This window comes from Haliotis cracherodii, unplaced genomic scaffold (assembly GCF_022045235.1).
Source record: "Haliotis cracherodii isolate W230 unplaced genomic scaffold, xgHalCrac1.p SCAF_6, whole genome shotgun sequence".
Taxonomy (NCBI): domain Eukaryota; kingdom Metazoa; phylum Mollusca; class Gastropoda; order Lepetellida; family Haliotidae; genus Haliotis; species Haliotis cracherodii.
Genome location: NW_027266319.1, coordinates 70187445 through 70206661, shown reverse-complemented (window position 1 = coordinate 70206661; position 19217 = coordinate 70187445). Strand labels below are relative to the sequence as shown.

At 42.1% G+C, this 19217-nt stretch overlaps 1 protein-coding gene across 1 annotated transcript; it reads right to left on the bottom strand.

Annotated features, from left to right (window-relative positions):
• Positions 1-252: 252 nt before the first annotated feature.
• LOC139445253 (apolipoprotein L4-like) lies at positions 253-14978 on the bottom strand. Its single transcript, XM_071226394.1, has 6 exons — positions 14844-14978; positions 7566-8453; positions 4204-4263; positions 3432-3623; positions 2710-2769; positions 253-1991 (listed from the first exon to the last, which is right to left on the bottom strand). Exons 2-6 carry the CDS (start codon positions 8362-8364, stop codon positions 1891-1893), a joined length of 1212 nt encoding a protein of 403 aa, XP_071082495.1. The 5' UTR covers positions 8365-8453; positions 14844-14978; the 3' UTR covers positions 253-1890.
• Between the last annotated feature and the right edge of the window lie 4239 nt (positions 14979-19217).

Sequence of the window (19217 nt, the reverse complement as noted above, 5' to 3'; positions counted from 1 at the left end):
CACCAGATTTGTGTTTTGATGAAGTAGGTGAACTGCCATTTCTTTTGAGATGTAATTATGATTGCTGGGTTGACATTGCAGAAATAGAAAATGATATTTCCAACCAAATCATAGGGAACAAGAAGATGGTCAAAATAATTAAAAGGTCTATTCATAATGAATGTTGGAAAGAAACTGGAAAAAAATGTAATTGTTAGAGATTTATTGGATGATAGTGGAAGGATAATGATAAAACAAGAACTACAACACACATATAATCTGAATATTATCAATACATATTATAATATTATTACACGAGCTATTAAAAGCGCAATAGGGCGCACTTCACTACTTACAACGTTTTATTCACAACTTACAACGTTTTATTCAATCTTGATTAAAAAGAAAATCACGGTGCCTTAAAAGTTAGGAGTGCCTTAAAAGTTCTTTGTTTGTTTGTTGTTTAACCAAGCACTCTGCAATATTCCAGCTTTAAGACAGCGGTCTGTAAATAATCGAGTCTGGACCAGACAATCCAGTGATATATATCATGAGCATCGGTCCAGGCAATTTGAATCGATGACATAGAAAAACCAAGTTAGTCGCCTCTTACGACAAGCATAGTCGTCTTTTACGGCAAGCATGGGTTGCTGAAGACCTATTCTACCCCGGATGTTCACGGGTAAGTTCTATGTAAACTAGGGCTTTTTAAGCCTAACGTAAGTGAAACACCAGATTGTGATGTTTGTGAAACAGAAGAAGATATGAACCATTACTTTTTTGGCTGCAGTGATGTTGCTGAAATGATGAAATATAATGAAATATTCCTTAATCAGTATACAAAGACCCCTTTCAATCAATTCATTATTGTATGGTTAGTTAGATAATACTGATCCTGTATATGAAACTCAGAATCTTCATGTAAAATATTTATATGTAAGTCTCATTATGCAAATATTTAGTTGTCTGTAGAAAATTATATCTTTGATTTGAAACATAACAAATGTTTTATTTGGAATAACTCTTTCTTAGTAAAGTACAGATTATAGTACTTTGGGGGTTTGTGTTTTTTTTTTAATTTACTAAGAAAGTGTCATCCCAAATACAACATTTGTCACTGTGTGTTCATTGATTTCGGCCATGGGAGCCGTGCCATTTTACACTTGTCAGAGGGGTACTCAAGGTACGTGATCTAGAATCCCAGTTATCGTACTTTCACTTTTGTTGAAGCCTCGGTGGCTGAGTGGGTTAGGCCGCTGACTTTGTGTGCTGGCGATTAGGTGCCTCACTCTCGCAGTGTGGGTTGTAATCCCCTATGGGAGTCAACCCTAAAAAGTACGAGGATCTTTACTTTAATTAAAAAGTGTTAACCCAAACATAATATTTGTTAGATTTGAACACTTTCTAAATGGCATTGTGTGTTCATGACTTGAAACAGTCATTGATAATATAGAAATATGCCCGGAAACAACATTACTACCTTGACAGATTATTAACCGTTCTGTACATCAAAACCGACAAGCTGGATTATCAGGCGACACGGCGGATATAAAAGCACTTTCTGACGTTGTTTTGCATTTTCCTAGGGCTGACCGCCATTCCTGCTCATACCAAGTCTTTACTCCAGGAGTAAACTCGGAAATGCACCAGGTCTATTTCACCAACGGTCAACCCTAGTGGAAGACGGACTCACGACTCGCAAAAGAATATTCCTCAGTTTGATTTTGAGACAACCCCATATATTGAAACACATTCCAAGTTTAAGCAGTTCTTCCTGGCGCAGCTACGGCAGTTCACTGCATCGGTCTGGTCGTAGCCCGGATGTCTGCTCTCGGGGAGATCCCCATGGAAGGGTAGGGATCCTATAGGATATATGCGTGTTTTATAAAACAATATAATTCACACGAGTGGTCAGATGGTCGGTTGGATCTCGTCGTGTCTTTTTTCTGTAGCGACAACTACGTCTTCTGGACAATCTACTTCGTCCAAAATGACCCAATCCGTGTCCAGTTCTGTAATCATAAATATGACCTATGTAACGGTGGCTTGTCGTAATCGACAACCCAGTGACTGATACTATAAGCACCGTCCATCAATCAATTCACCGACCCTGACGACCTTTTAGTCGTCTCTTACGAACCTGTGTCCCCACTGTAAGATGATAAATTGTCTATATCGATCTACAAATGGGTAATATTCTTTTGTTTGTTAGTTTGTTTATTGTTTAACGAAGCACTCAGCAATATTCCAGCTTTATGACAGCGGTCTGTAAATAATCGAGTCTGGACCAGACAATCCAATGATTGACATCATGAGCATCGATCCAAACAAGTGGGATACGATGACTGCATCAACCAAGTCAGCGAGTCTGACCACGTGCACCCGATCAGGTTAGTCGCCTCTTACGACAAGTATTGTCGCCTTTTACGGCAAGCATGGGTTACTGAAGACCTGTTCTACCCCGGATCTACACGGGTCGGTATATAATTACTCCTTGTTTACTCATTATAGTCATGCGAACATGGTGGTCATTAAAACCTCACAATGGTAATATGTTACATTTCCTGTCATAATTACGAATGATATATGTCCTTTATGAATAAACGTTGCCATAAGGATTTATAATTTGTACACTCGCATGTAGAGGGCATACCAGTGACCTGGCGCCTTGGGCGATCTGTGAGAGCATGACGTACCTGGGACCTGGCGAGCTGTGAGAGCATGACGTACCTGGAAATGATACTGTGTCCCGTTTCTCAAACATCAAACATAGTGCTTCCCTGACGCTGTCTGTAAATAAAAAAAGAACAGATCTAATCTCATATTAGGTATAAGTTCGATCAAGCGGATCCGATATCATTGGAATGAGCCGGCGCGGAGCGGGTCCAAGTGGTTTAATGTGTTTCTATTCGAAACGTCACCGCCAGTCTCAATTACCCGCGATTTCGTAAAATAGCGGTGACAATTATAGGAATGGATCACCGAATTTCAATATGAGTGATGACACCAGGTGTCCGCGAGAAGGGGAAGCATGCATGCCCTGCACACCGGTAACCTCCGCCGCTCACACAACTTGCACGGAAAGGTTGGTATTTGTTTGTTGCGTGACGTCACATGGGACTGCGGCATGTAGAAAGTCCAGTGATCAGAAACTCCTGTGACATGATAGCGTAATTACAATGGAAGCGAGGTCACCAGATCCATGAAACTACCACATGAATGTATTCTGTGTGAGCCGAGAGAAATGTCCTTTTCATCCATGTTCTGGACACACCGACATCACTCTCAAGGCAGTAGCATCAATACACAATATGCAAATAGGGAACTGTGAACAGAAATATAGATACTATTATTCAGTGGTGACCAATCTGTTGCACATGGCAAGTCCAGAAATAGCTCACCTTTAACGAAAAATAATCAATAATATTATGTTCATTCTGTCCGGTTGATACCTGTCAGATTTCCAGACACGCCCCTAACACGTTCCTTGCACGTGCCACACGTGCTGAAGTGTCGGATACAGTGCGAGCAGCAGGTAACGTGACCACACGGCAAACAGATGATGTCTGTTTCTCTGGTAAAGCAGTTTGTGCAGAACAAAAGTCGTTTCAAGTCTTCATTCCCTGATAGCATGGACTGTAAGGCTGTAGAAACACAACGTGGCATGTACGAGAGTGTTGGTTGGTTGGTTTGTTGTTTAACGCCGCACGCAGCAATATTTCAGCTATATGGCGGGGGTCTGTAAATAATCGAGTCTGGACCAGACGCAATTGGGGTCGATGACATGCATCAACCAAGTCAGCGAGCCTGACCATCCGATCCCGTTAGTCGCCTCTTTCAACAATCATAGTCGCCTTTTACGGCAAGCATTAATTGCTGAAGAACTATTCTCTACCCGGATCTTCACGAGTCTACTGATCTTGATATACTGATATATAAAGAACAAGGGAACACAGCAATACTCTACACACAGTTTGCGTTAACTTTAAGGTTATCAATCCGTTTCCATTTTATCACACAGCAAATACTGGTTGCGGGTCGCGCCGGGAACTCACTGCGTTCATGACAGCATCGCACCGCATATGTTGTCCAGTGGCGCAGTGTCTATACCCCATAGTCGCCCCTAGGATCAGCCTCGGGCGGCGCCATAGCGGCATCTTTCACTAAGTTGTTAAACTTCCACGACATTACCATCTTTCGCCACAAATAAACTGTTCTACTTACCATCATTGGAGTATTCTATGTTCTTTCTGTCAGAACTTATCTGCATTCTTGAAGGATCATCTGGATAAAACGGAGTTTAGGAATGACACCAATACGTGAATGGATATTAGCAACACAAGGACTAAATGTTGAAAACCCGACAAAACCCTTTCCATTATTACAATAACAACAACAATAATAATGGTTATAATAATAATAATAATAATAATAATAATAATAATTAATAACCGGGTACCCGGGTTTGCTACCAGGAATACAGCCCTTCTGACAATCTGGGTAATGCAGAAGGCTGCAGTGTTGGGGAGTCTTGACAAGTTCTGGGTGGGTTGGACTAAAGTACTGTCGGAAATGCTAGAAAACTGTTTTTTTTTGCCTGTTAAAAAGGGATATAATTTTTCACAGACTGTTGTTATTGAAATATCGAATAACTACCGATCGACCTACCTGTGATTTGAAGTATTTCAGTCACAAGGAGTCCTATCGACAAGTTTACAGGAGACAATTTCGAACGAAAACAGGAAGTTCACATTTATTCTAAGTCCAATAATGGCAGTCTGAAACGGACTAAAGAAATATGCGCACGTGATTCCGTTACAATGATAATAATGTAGTCTTCATAAAACATCTACTCCACACACAAAAAATCATTTTGTGAAAAATTCTAGATGTGCATCTTCTAAAATGACAAAATGACGCTGCGTTTTTTTTGTCAACATTGCTCCCATGATGTATGTTACATTACACTTGCATAGCCATAACCATGGTACACGATATGGAATCTGTACTTGGAAATGCATAGAAGGTCTTTAGAGAGATAGAGGGAAACCTCTATTAATTTAGATAGGGTGAAATACCGACCTGCCCAAGCTATGGTGTTTTCAATTCATACCATCAAGTCTACGTTATGATAAGTTTTCGAGGCGAAAAAGAAAACTGGTGATTTTCATAAGGAAATAATAGGAGGTGATGTGTTAATAGACTGGTTGGAACTTCAGCTATTGTCCATTTTAAACAACGTCAGTGTCATTGTCATGGATAACGCCAGTTAATTTAACGTCCGGGAATCAGATACTGTCGTCCAAACCATGAGTAGTCTGAAGGCGACCATACAGGAATATATGACATTGGTCGACTTCAGACCATATGAAACGAAAGTTCAACTCATGGAGAAAATTCGGCTGAATAAGAAACCAGTAAAGTACAAGACATATGTGCTGGCAGCACAACACGGTTACGTTGTCTTACGTACGGCAGTCAGACATTGTGAGCTCAACCCTGTTGTGTCTATCTTGGCTAAGTGTACAGGGTTCGTGGCAAGACATAATACAACATTCCAAAGTGCAGATTCATATACGTCATCAGCGGAGATAAATGCTACCTCAAGAAACCATCTGTAGTACAACAAATACTTCTGGATTCCAAAACCACAACCTTCCAATACTTATCCCGTTTCATAGCTCTTAACTAGTCCATCATGTTTCCAAACAAATATAATGCAGTACATATCCAAAATTGCTACCTCATCCACGCATGTCAATTCAGTACAATAACAGCAATATTTTGAGACCACACCCAACTCGGGGACATTTGCACCTGGGAGAATGCACGGGACGGTGTGAGGTCATCACCTCGGGACAGGTGTTAGGTAATTACCTCAGGTCATAGGTAATTTCATACATGCATGAAAACGCAAGAATATTTTCTAAGTTTATCATTATTTTACCTGTAAAAGTACATTTTAAGGGTAATCACGGTGTCAGTTACGACAGGCTAGATTAGGACAATTCGCGTTATTTTGATATATGCTCTTTTTATAGTCCCATGACTCGTGTTTATTAAATAAAGCCAGAAAAGCAGTTTTCTAGCATTTCCGACAGTACTTTAGGCAGCGCTTCCTGGGAGAAGTCCCCTTCGCTGTCTGGGCTGCGTGCAGAGGGGGCAAGGGCACTGAGCTGATGATGAGCCTAGCCAGCCTGACTGTGCCAGGATCACTTTGCTGCATTTCTAATTTTAATCTGTAAATAATGATAAAAATAATAATAATAATGATACAAGCGACAAAATATGTTCCATTTCATAAGAGATCTCTTAAACAGAGTCCATTGCACGATTCCGACTACTTTATGAGCGTGTGTTTATGAATCACTACTAAATAGTGATGATACCAGGTATTCACGAAAAGGTGAGCGTATCCTGCCCCACCGATGGCGCCAGTCACAAACACATGCCAAGGCAAGTCAACTGTTCACCTGAACAAACCCGGGAAGTCACAATTATGGAATTGCATCTGACATCGTTCCTCAAACGTTGTGAAATATAGAAAGGTCGGGGCTGTTGGAATATTCCTTGACACAAAGGCTACGTTGACTATTGGAAAGTTAAAGTCATCCCTCTTTCCACACTGCCTAGTGAATAGCTTTCCGTCACCATGAATCTGTAGCCATAGATCTAAGTATGAAACAGATGAGGCGGTCTTCCTGGGTGCTGTTATTTCTAGTTAAGGTGGGTAAACAATTGAAAACTTTCCAATAGCCGGCATAATTTCCTTGATGGTTTCACGGCGATAAATGATGTGCTGGGAAACAAGCCCTGATATCTCAGGCATCACATGTGTTGTATCTGGGGCATCACCGAGCATTGTGGGGCATCACCGAACCTTGTGGCGCATCATCGAGCCTTGTGGCGCATCACCGAGCCTTGTGGGGCATCACCGAGCCGTGTGGGGCATCACCGAGCCTTGTGGGGCAGCATCGAGCCTTGTAGGGCAGCATCGAACCTTGTGGGGCATCACCAAGCCTTGTGGGGCATCACCGAGCCGTGTGGGGCATCACCGAGCCTTGTGGGGCATCATCGAGCCTTGTGGGGCAGCATCGAACCTTGTGGGGCATCACCAAGCCTTGTGGGGCATCACCGAGCCTTGTGGGGCGTCACCGAGCCTTGTGGGGCATCACCGAGCCTTGTGGGGCATCACCGAACCTTGTGGGGCATCACCGAGCCTTGTGGGGCATCACCGAGCCTTGTGGGGCATCACCGAGCCTTGTGGGGCATCCTCGAGCCTTGTGGGGCATCACCGAGCCTTGTTGGGCATCGCTGATTGGTTACTCGCCAGATGAAGTCGGAGTTGGCCGATGACTCGGTCGCCCTGACACCATACAGTGTACAATGTAACGAAGTCAGGAAATACATTAAAGACTTGACTTGCTCTTTGTGTGAGTTCTTTGGAGTTTGAACCTTCATAGAGTGAGGGCCAAACGAAGTATAGCGATAACAAAGATAATTAACCCTAGAATTTGATGTATTTTTAAAATATATATTTAAATATCATCAGCCGTAAAGAGAACGGATAGGGTCTGTTTACTTACCACTGATAACTTTCAAATGCGCAATATTATGCATTGCCATTCGGATCTCTTGTGCACCTTCCGCTGGCGTCTTGTGGTGGATGTCTTTACTGTTGACAATTATAGTGTAGATATCCAGGGGAACACTCAAAGTGGATATCACTGCACCGGCAACTTTTGCAGCCATCAGGCCAGTCTTTAAAACACCAGCGAGTGTCCTGCTTGTGGCTTCTATCGCTTCTCTTGTCGCTATGGCGGAGGCAACTGCAGCAAATCTCAGCCCTTGGCCTACTGGCCCTACCGTAGTTCGCAAACCTAAAGATGCATTTTCGACATAGGTACACTGAGAGAGGCCAAACGTTTCGTGTGTCAAGTCCACAAACAAAAGTTCATTATTACCGCTTTCATTCAGGATTTTAGCAAATTTAATCAGTTGGTTGGATGTGTCAAAATACCTGTCCTTTGCTTCCTGGGCTTGTTTGAAAGTCTTGCTTCTAATCAGTTTTCCAACGATGGTGTTGCCGATTGTTCCGACACCGCTGGACACGCCCAAGGCCAAACCCCCAATGGTCAGCCCCAGGGAGGTTCCGAAGGTGAAGGGGGCTGTGGCGACCCCTGCTATGGTCAGTCCACTTGCAACTATCCCAGTTGACGCAAACGTCAAATCCGCAATCTTGGTGTTCCGCGTGTGTTTGTCCAAATCATCCGCCAGGGCGTTCAGCGTTCTTACCACCTCGGCCTTTTCCTTTGTTTCCTTTTCAACAAGAACATTTAAAATGTCTGTCAGTAATTTATCCCTTTCCTCGTTGGAATACGGCATGGCGGTAAGGTTCGATCTTTCGAATCTGGATAGCTTTGTTTTATTAGTCTAAGTCTGCACAAGTTGTCCTTCTTCCGTTAAGGGTTTGGCTGAAACAATAAAGATTACATGACAATATTACTAAGAAGAATACCTCCCTTCACAGGTGACAAAAAACATATTAAAGTAAACATAAACATACAAAACAACAGTGTCATGTACCGGTTTACACGCTATTGGTGTAATTAATGTTAATTAATCTCCAGCAAGGTAAGATTGTTATAGTGTATTGATGATATGACTTACAACCTGTGTGATGACACTCTCTTGTCAGTGAGATGTATTATTCCTTGGTCCTATTACTCCTTGGAAAGTCGACCGCCTCCGTGGTCTAGTGGTAGAGCGTCTGGGGTTCGATCGCCGCCCGCGTCATACCAAAAGACGTTAAAAGATGGTACTTGTTGTTACCCTGTCCGGCAGGTCGGTTCGGAGTAAGTATACTGTGTCTGAGTGTGGTATTCATGTTAAACTGTGGCATGGTATCTCAATGAGCTAGGACTATAAATCGGCAGCAGCCCGGACTAACACAAGCAGCCACACAAACACACACACGTACATGCACGTCGCTATATAAGTGCAATAATCTTGGACGCGACGTTAAACCCCATTTCACCCCACCACCTCATCTTGGAAAGTCAATGCGTAAAGGTCTAATTTCAAAACGGACATTTATCATTTAAATGCCACATTCAGAAAACGTCATCATCTTGTAGGTTGTGAGCGAGCTGGGCTGTACCCGCCGCTTCTAGTAGGACCTCAGATAGGTCACGGCGTGTCAGCTCAATGCGGGCGGGTCCATTTGTTGTTTGTTGTTTAACGCTGCACTCAGCAATAGTCCAGCTATATGACGGCGGTCTGTAAATAATCGGGTCTGGACCAGAGAATCAAGTGACTGACATCATGAACATCGATTCACACAATTGGGATACGATGAAATGCATTAACCAAGTCAGCGAGCCTGACCATCCAAATCCGTTAGTCGCCTCTTACAACAAGCATAATCGCCTCTTACGGTTAGCATGGGAAACTGAAGACCTGTTCTAATCCGGATTTTCACGGATGTGGGCTGGTCCAAGACTTTTACTAATTCTGTGAAAACCACGAGGGAGGTAACGGTGTTATACCCAGAACCATTATCAGGACGAACGAACTGTCAATGGTTTCTCCCGCCTTCATTCCGTCACCACTTCCTTTCGAAAGTTCAATTTGTGAAAGTTAAAACCCACACCGGAAATTGCTTTGGGTGAAGATTCCATGATACTGGGGAACATAACAATGTAAGGGCGGACTTTATTTATCTACATTCGAAACTTGTTGTTTGCGATCGTTTCGACATACCAAAATCAGCTCTGAACGCTTCCCCTACCCGTATTGAGGATGTCGATGCCTCGACGGTCACTCGCTGATTTCACCAGGGAATACAGCCTTATACATGTTTTACCAGACAACACCAGACACTTCAAACATGATCTATTTTCTCAACTGACCTACTAGAACAACCCCTAGTCGGTAAATCCCAAGCTAGTCGCTTGGGAAAATCTGCAAATTCTTTAAAAATGAAAAGTTGCCTTATATGTGTTTTCGACATCTATCCTCTACACTAATCCAAGGGGACGCAATACGGCAATAAGTAAAAAAAATGCAATACCTCAATACCGTACAACGAATACCTCAATACTGTACAACGAACACCTCAATACAGTACAACAAATACCTTAATACTGTACAACGAATACCTCAATACAGTACAACAAATACCTCAATACTGTACAACGAAGACCTCAATACAGTACAATGAATACCTCAATACAGTACAACGAATACCTCAATACAGTACAACGAATACCTCAATACAGTACAACAAATACCTCAAAACTGTACAACGAATACCTCAATACAGTACAACGAATACCTCAATACAATACAACAAATACCTCAAAACTGTACAACAAAAACCTCAATGCTGTACAACGAAAACCTTAATACAGTACAACGAAAACCTTAATACAGTACAACGAATACCTTAATACAGTACAACAAATACATCAATACGGTACAACGAATACCTCAATACAGTACAACAAAAACCTCAATACGGTACCACGAATACTTCGATACTGTACATTGCAATACCACAATACGGTACAACGCTATACCATAATACTGTAAAACGCTAAACCACAATACGGTACAACGAATACCTCCATACGGTACAACAAAAAGATCAATACGGTACAACGAATACCTCGATACGGTACAACGCTATACCATGATACTGTAAAACGCTATACCCCAATACGGTACCATGAATACCTCGATACTGTACATTGCAATACCACAATACGGTACAACGCCATACCATAATACTGTAAACCACTATACCACAATACGGTACAACGCTATACCACAATACGTTACAACGCTATACCACAATACGGTACAACGCTATACCATAAAACTGTAAAACGCTATACCACAATACAGTACCACGAATACCTCGATACTGTACATTGCAATACCACAATACGGTACAACGCTATACCATAATACTGTAAAACGCTATACCACAATACGGTACAACGCTATACTATAATACTGTAAAACGCTATACCACAATACGGTACCACGAATACCTCGATACTGTACATTGCAATACCACAACACGGTACAACGAATACCTCCATACGGTACATTGCAATACCTCAATACGGTAAAACGAATACCTCAATACAGTACAACAAAAACCTCAATACTGTACAACGAATACCTCGATACTGTACATTGCAATACCACAATACGGTACAACGCTATACCACAATACAGTACAACGATATATCCCAGACTCCAACTAATATGTATGATCATAAACGATGTCGGAGATAAAGTGGCTTCCTGTGAGCGACATGAGGCCCAGGAGAAGTGCCTGCATGTTGTGCATACTGTAAGGAAATACTGTAAATCTTGAAATAGATGCGAGCGTAAAATATATGCGAAAAATGCAGTGGTCTTTGCTCGCATTGATGAAACATTTATATCACAAAATTCCTATCAACAATAAGACGGCCTCACTTTTGGTTAGCGGAAATACCAACTTGGACAACTGGTACAATGACACGCGCAGTACAATATGCCAGATCGTAATTCCCCCAGCCGCGCTTAATTCCAGTCAAATGTTCGTACCCAGGTTTGTCTAACTCGCCCAACAACAATGGTCAACCACGTTTTGGTCACCTCAGCTACTTTGTCTGCCCTTTTAGTATTAGCACAAGCCTTCTATATTACACAGACAACACTTTCATCCAGAAAAAAACAAAATCAAAACCATCTAAAAGTTGACTAACATGTCTTGCAGCTCGAGTGTTACCGTGTTCGGTGGCATACTTGGCAACCTCAGCACGAGCTGGAGGCGAGTTGTTGTCGATCCTGATTCTCTTGACACCACGTCGACGGGTCGTACAATCATCTGAGTTTGATCTGTCCAGCAGACCAGGCCGAACGAGCCTCTCGGTGCCCGTGTCGACGAAAAATGTAACTTGAGTTTGTTCAATTATTGTATTTCCTTTGAACTTTCTTAATGCCAGTCAACAAAATCAACACAACTTATATGTTGTTTTAGGAAACACTAGTAATTACTTCCCTTGTCTCTATGACGAAGGTAAAAGCGCTCATAAAATCGCCTGTTCAACGCATAGTGTGAGTTCATTTGGGTCCGCTCGGCAACTCTCCTGTATCATGGTGTGGTGAGATTTCATGACTATATTGTAAACCACATCACGACCGATGAGTCGGGATGTGTGGGGTGGGATGGGGTGGTGTGTGTGTGTGTGTGTGTGTGTGTGTGTGTGTGTGTGAGAGAGAGAGAGAGAGAGAGAGAGAGAGAGAGAGAGAGAGAGAGAGAGAGAGAGAGAGAGAGAGAGAGAGACAAGATGTGTGTAGTCGCCACTGCAACCACTTTGTTTCAGCCATTTCCACATAAACGTGCGGTTTCATCTGTGTGAGGCTTAGAGAGATCATAATGTTGGGCAATCGCTTGTTTTTACAAAACATCAACGGTCTCTATGTTTATTTCAAAGGGATGTTATTGTAAGAGGGCGGAAGTGATGCGGCTCTATGCCTTGCAAATACAACTGCCAAACTACGTACTGTCATATGGACAGATACACATGCGTCATTTGTTGACAACTGTATTAAAATCATCGTTGATAATAAATAGTATATAAACTGGTATTATCATACGGAAGACTTTGCGTAATTGTGTTGACAAATGTCATCGTTGAAAATAAATAGTATATATACTCGTGAAATATTTTTCTCTGTCCCTCGGATTTGATTTGTTTCCGTAATATCATACTCTCGGGAGATGCAAGCAAACTAGTCTTGTGTACTTATCACCTAGGTAGAAGGGTCATGTCGATATAGTCCTGCACTTATCACCTAGGTAGAAGTGTCATGTCGATATAGTCCTGTACTTAACACCGAGGTAGAAGTGTCATGTCGATATAGTCCTGTACTTAACACCGAGGTAGAAGTGTCATGTCGATATAGTCCTGTACTTATCACCTAGGTATAAGTGTCATGTCGATATAGTCCTGTACTTAACACCGAGGTAGAAGTGTCATGTCGATATAGTCCTGTACTTAACACCGAGGTAGAAGTGTCATGTCGATATAGTCCTGTACTTAGCACCTAGGTAGAAGTGTCATTGCGATATAGTCCTGTACTTAGCACCTAGGTAGAAGTGTCATGTCGATATAGTCCTGTACTTAACACCGAGGTAGAAGTGTCATGTCGATATAGCCCTGTACTTAGCACCGAGGTAGAAGTGTCATGTCGATATAGTCCTGTACTTATCACCTAGGTATAAGTGTCATGTCGATATAGTCCTGTACTTAACACCGAGGTAGAAGTGTCATGTCGATATAGTCCTGTACTTAACACCGAGGTAGAAGTGTCATGTCGATATAGTCCTGTACTTAGCACCTAGGTAGAAGGGTCATGTCGATATAGTCCTGCACTTATCACCTAGGTAGAAGTGTCATTGCGATATAGTCCTGCACTTATCACCTAGGTAGAAGGGTCATATCTGTATAGTCCTATACTTAAAGCCCCGTTCCACAAAGCGATCTTAGCGCTACGGTGATAGTAACTCCCATTCTTTAACACTGACTTACGACAGTCGTAGCGCTAAGATTGCTTTGTGGAACGGGGCCCAGGACCATAATGCGCCTCCGATATAGCCTTTCTACGTACACTACGTCTGTAGAAAGGCATATGGTACATCGTGTTGTTCTATAATAGCTTGGTACGAAAATGTCCTGTCACAGGTGGTCCTGTATATTTGAAATAACGTGTATAGAACGACATGTTCCCCAAACGTAACATGCACTGTAGTGGGTAGCCTAGTGGTTAAAGCTTTCACTCGTCACGCCGAAGACCCGGGTTCGATTCCCGACATGGGTACAATGTTTGAAGCCCATTTCTGGTATCTCCTGCCGTGATATTAATGGAATATTTCTAAAAGCGGCGTAAAATCTCAATCACTCACTCGTTAGCGTCCCCGTATCAACGCTGGCACCAGTGAGGAAGCGGCATTTATCTTGACCATTTTCCCTCTTACCCAAAATGTACTGACATTTTAATGTTGTGTATGTCTTTGGGAATGCTATTCTGGTGAATTGGGAGTGACTTACTATTTCTCCTAGGAGTTAACTTACATCTGTTTGTTTTATCAGATTAGTTCGATATCGCAGGCTGAAGGAAAATCATCTCTCAGCTGGGGGAATATTCACTTATTCATAAACAACGATAAGTCGGTTGAGAGGTCAACTTCATACTAGGTTGCACACCGCCTTTGTGCAGTGGGGAGCTGTGACTAGCAGGGGAGATTGTAAAGCGAGCTCCGCTCACGTCTATCACTGTGAGGAGCCTGCACCACAATCCCCGTATCGATCTTATATATAGTGGCGGCACCGGCTCTGGCATGCTTGTAGGACCCACATAACCTATCTATGGCCCCTCCGCCAATACGACACCTGTATACCAACACTCACCTCAATGGTAAACACAAAACTGACTGGTCCCGATATTTAACATTGTAACTCACTCAAGCGCAAAAATTAGTTCACATAAATTTAACCGACACGTTCATACACAGGTTTACAGCAAGCTCGTAAAGTGGAGATATTGACCGAGTGACAAGTGGTGGATCGTTCTACCACGTCGTTGTTACAAATACATGTAGAGGTGCCTTCACAAGCCGCAAATATTACTGACACAATTGAAACACAACAGCTGTCAGGGGGCCATGTGTCACGTTTCATTTCTCCCAAATACATCACACCTGTCACTGAACACTGATGCGAGCTCTACAACAAACACGAACACTGAGAAGTGGAGCTCCGAGATGGTAGGTGCTAGGTAAGGTACTAGCGTGTACTTACATATGGCGATATGTAGATCAATTGTTTAGTCCGGAACAGGACATAGTTTCCACACATAATGTGAGGGTTGATGAAGCTGGCACTCACAAGTTCCAACCCGGAAGCGAAGATGTTGGCAATGTGTCTCCTCGCTACTTCTCTCTGTCAATGTCGGCAAGCAGTCGACTGCTTCCGGGTAGCTATATATAGAATATATGTCAGAGCGGAGGCATGCAAGTAGGTCAGTTTTGTGCGACGTGTCAGCGAGTCCCTACCGACCGTAGTTTACAAACGATCACAAGTACAACCGTCACAGTATAAGTTCGATGTGCCAGTGAAGGTGTGTACGAGACCGAAGCTCGATAGTGTGCACTCATGATTAACTATGACGTCACAAGCGGGTGGCGTCACGCCAAACGTTTTGACGTCATGTCATCCGTACAGATCTTTGCAGCTGGGCCCCGTCTGAGATCACAATACAAGACGCTCTCTTACCCAGAGTTCCATGCGGCCAGCATAGTACCTCTGCCACAGGTCAGCGCTATATGTGACGATTCGTTGCATCTTACAGTCCATTTCTCTTTCATTTTTACGAGTCTATAGATCCAGATAAATATATATTGGTTAACTTGCATTGAGAAAAGATCTTAAACGTGAAAAACTATTTCCATTTGTGTAGTTATCCCTTGTTTTCGTTGGTTGTACGACTCCTCGTGCTGTCCTCGAAGCACAACGGAGAGCTAGCGATACGGTCACTTTGATGTATAAATATGCATTGTCGTGTAAATCACCGTCGCAGGTGTAGCTGCATATCAACATGATAATGTCAACAATATGTAAAGCGCACCGAAAGGCTTGCATTAGGTCAGTCTGTTCTGCTACAAAAAAGAGAGAAAAGTCTGGTCACATGATATGCAAATTAGCCTGTGGCAGTGGTGTTGTGCTAAGTCACCACTGTGCCGGAGTGTGAATACAAGAGTGCAGGCCATTGATACAATGGCTGTCAACGAGAGACAGTTATGGGTCTGTCACGTGCGTTTCTATTGGTTGCTATTTTAGATCACGAATCTTCGTCTGTTTAGTTTACCAGTCGGCTGAGTTTTTCACAAAACTCTCGTGTTTATTTCTTAATCATCAAAGAGAGGCTTTTAAAGCAAAAATTAGCAGCAATATGGTGTTAGGTTGCGACTCCTAAATTGAAACAATGTGTTAACCCAACAATCTGTACGTAAAAGAGCTTAGTGTGAAACCAACAAACAATCAACAATTGGTATACAATCAACCAAGTGCATTACACAATTAACTAGGTTTACAAATCAGTACAAATTTCTGCAAAAGAGTGTGAGCAGTGGAAATGACAATGACAAGAAAAATATTCACCTCACTGCAACAGTATTCAAGCTTCCGAGATTGTCCCAGGCATGGACTCCAGGGTGATCTTCACACAAAAAGGTTGGTCTTGATGTAATGTCAGAAGAAATGTGAAGTGAGACAGGCACGTGCCCGCGTCTAACTGGCTTCCATTACTTTCCACACAGTTCTAGACCAGTCCAGTATCACTAGAACATTACAGAATATTTAACATGTTTCTGAAACGCTTGACATCCGTAAATGCTATTCTGGAAATTCGCAGATAATTCGAGCATCGAACTAAAATAATTTCCTCACCTCTGCTTAAATAAAGGAGTACTATATTCCTGACAACTAATCCAAATACAATGTTATGGACTTTTTCCTGAATCACAACAAACAATGTAACACAGTCACAGTCATTGTTCAACAACAAACTTACACTGCCATATACCAACGGTCACAACCTGAGTCAGTACCAGGATCACCCTGTTATTACAAAAGCCGTTCCTTGGTGAGATGGTCTCTCATATCAATGTGGATGATGCTCAATGCTTATGAAACATGGGATGCTTATCAGCATGCGGACATGCTAAGTATTGGTGTAACGGTACGGCGATACAGCATTGTGTTTCGATACGAGGCCCACAATACCACACACCGATATACAACCCTTGTATCTCGATACACAACATTACATTGTTATATTGGTGTAAAACAAGTGAACCACAACAGATCAAAACTGCTGATATCCAAACTACATAATTATATTTACACTGGGTTTGTAAGCTTATGTATAGCATTTCATGCTATGCTAAACACGTGGCTGCCCCGGTGAGAATTTACCGTGTGTCACGGTATATTTTCGTATCCTTTTGTTCACATGTAACCAATTTGTTCGAACACAGATATCGATACGGAAATCATACACTTTCTGTTATCATGCCAAATTCTAAGATCTGATGAAATAAATATATAAAGTAATAGATACATAGATTACCCTGTCTAAGACTTAAATTAGTCCTTCGGTTCCCGCATTGATCTGATTGTGAATTGTAATTTGACTCCTGTTACCCAATTATTAATGGAGTACTGGTCTTATCGTCAAATGTAATGCACTACAGATAATTTGTTTATTTACAAACAAACATGGCGTCGCCCTTGTCATTGGTGATCGAGTCAGAATTAACTATCGGAATTCTGGAGAAACTACAAGGATAATTGCTATCAATATCAAAATAATAGTCTAATTTACTGAACATCAGTGTCTAATTGTGACGTAACTAAGGCATTTTAAGTTTGGTCAACTTTGGAGATATTAATTGCAAGACAATTTTGCAGGACACGAGCCAAGCGGGATAAGTTTCCATGTCTGTGCTTGTAGACCTCTGCGGCTTGGAATCCTTTCCCCATATTATAACAGTTGGATTTGGCCGAAATATGTCCGAATAGTGACCTTTTTCATTTGTTCGCTGTGTGTACATCTGACTGCACTTCGTAACGTTATGCGGACAGGCGTGCTCTGTGAACAAACGTGACGTCCCACAAACTAGCTTCGCTTCGATAAAGGCCAGTTACACTAGCGGACAGACCGATGAATTGCCGCGAAAGACAAGTAGAAAATTATTTTGTGTTGGGAATTGTTGTTTTGTCTACATGTAGTTATGCCATTGTAAAAGAAACATATTTCAGTTGGAACTATATTGGCTGTTGTCACTGTCCGACTGCCACATCACTTACCTTCTGACCTATTGATTATATTAATCTGCACATTCCAAGAAAACTTGCAATGTTTAGAAATCTTTCTGAGAGATGGGAGAAAATGTTTTGCCAAAGCTCACTAAATACAATGTTTACTTCTAATACATGGGTATTTACCATCCACAAGCATGTTAACCTCTATGTATGTGTGATATGCTGGTATGTAGAGGTATAGGTGTACAAGCATATATGCCTCTACATATATGTGCATGGATGCAACGGTTTGGTTATATACCGATACTATGTTTATGTGTGTATTTGGGTGTGATTTGTACCTAATGATATTTGCAAAGGTAAGTACAGTCAATCTAAATTTATTATTTATGCACAGTTTACTTTTATTAATTGCTGAATGCCCTTTGTAGAGAGAGGTGTTGAAATAGGATCTGCCTGTTGACCCACCTCATTCCTTTTGGGGGGAATATATATTGTTTAAACCAAACCGAACATCTGCATGAACATTTGCCAATGATTGCAAGATCGGTGCAACAATCTATACACATGGCATACTTACTAATAAACTTAGGAATTTCCTTTATGAAGTTCATAATCATCTTAAAAGTGTTCATCTTCCAGGTACCCGCATGACCAGACACTAACTGAACAGTGTTCATTTTCCAGGTATCCGCATGACCAGACACTAACTGAAAAGTGTTCATCTTCCAGGTTTCCGCATGATCAGACACTAACTGAACAGTGTTCATCTTCCAGGTATCCGCATGATCAGACACTAACTGAACAGTGTTCATCTTCCAGGTATCCGCATGATCAGACACTAACTGAACAGTGTTCATCTTCCAGGTATCCGCATGACCAGACACTAACTGAACAGTGTTCATCTTTCAGGTACCCACTCGACCAGACACTAACTGAAAAGTGTTCATCTTCCAGGTATCTACACGACCAGACACTAACTGAACAGTGTTCATCTTCCAGGTATCCGCATGACCAGACACTAACTTAACAGTGTTCATCTTCCAGGTATCCACACGACCAGACACTAACTGAAAAGTGTTCATCTTCCAGGTATCCGCATGAACAGACACTAACTGAACAGTGTTCATCTTCCAGGTATCCACGCGACCAGACACTAACTGAACAGTGTTCATCTTCCAGGTATCCGCATGAACAGACACTAACTGAACAGTGTTCATCTTCCAGGTATCCGCATGACCAGACACTAACTGAACAGTGTTCATCTTCCAGGTATCCGCATGAACAGACACTAACTGAAAAGTGTTCATCTTCCAGGTATCCACACGACCAGACACTAACTGAACAGTG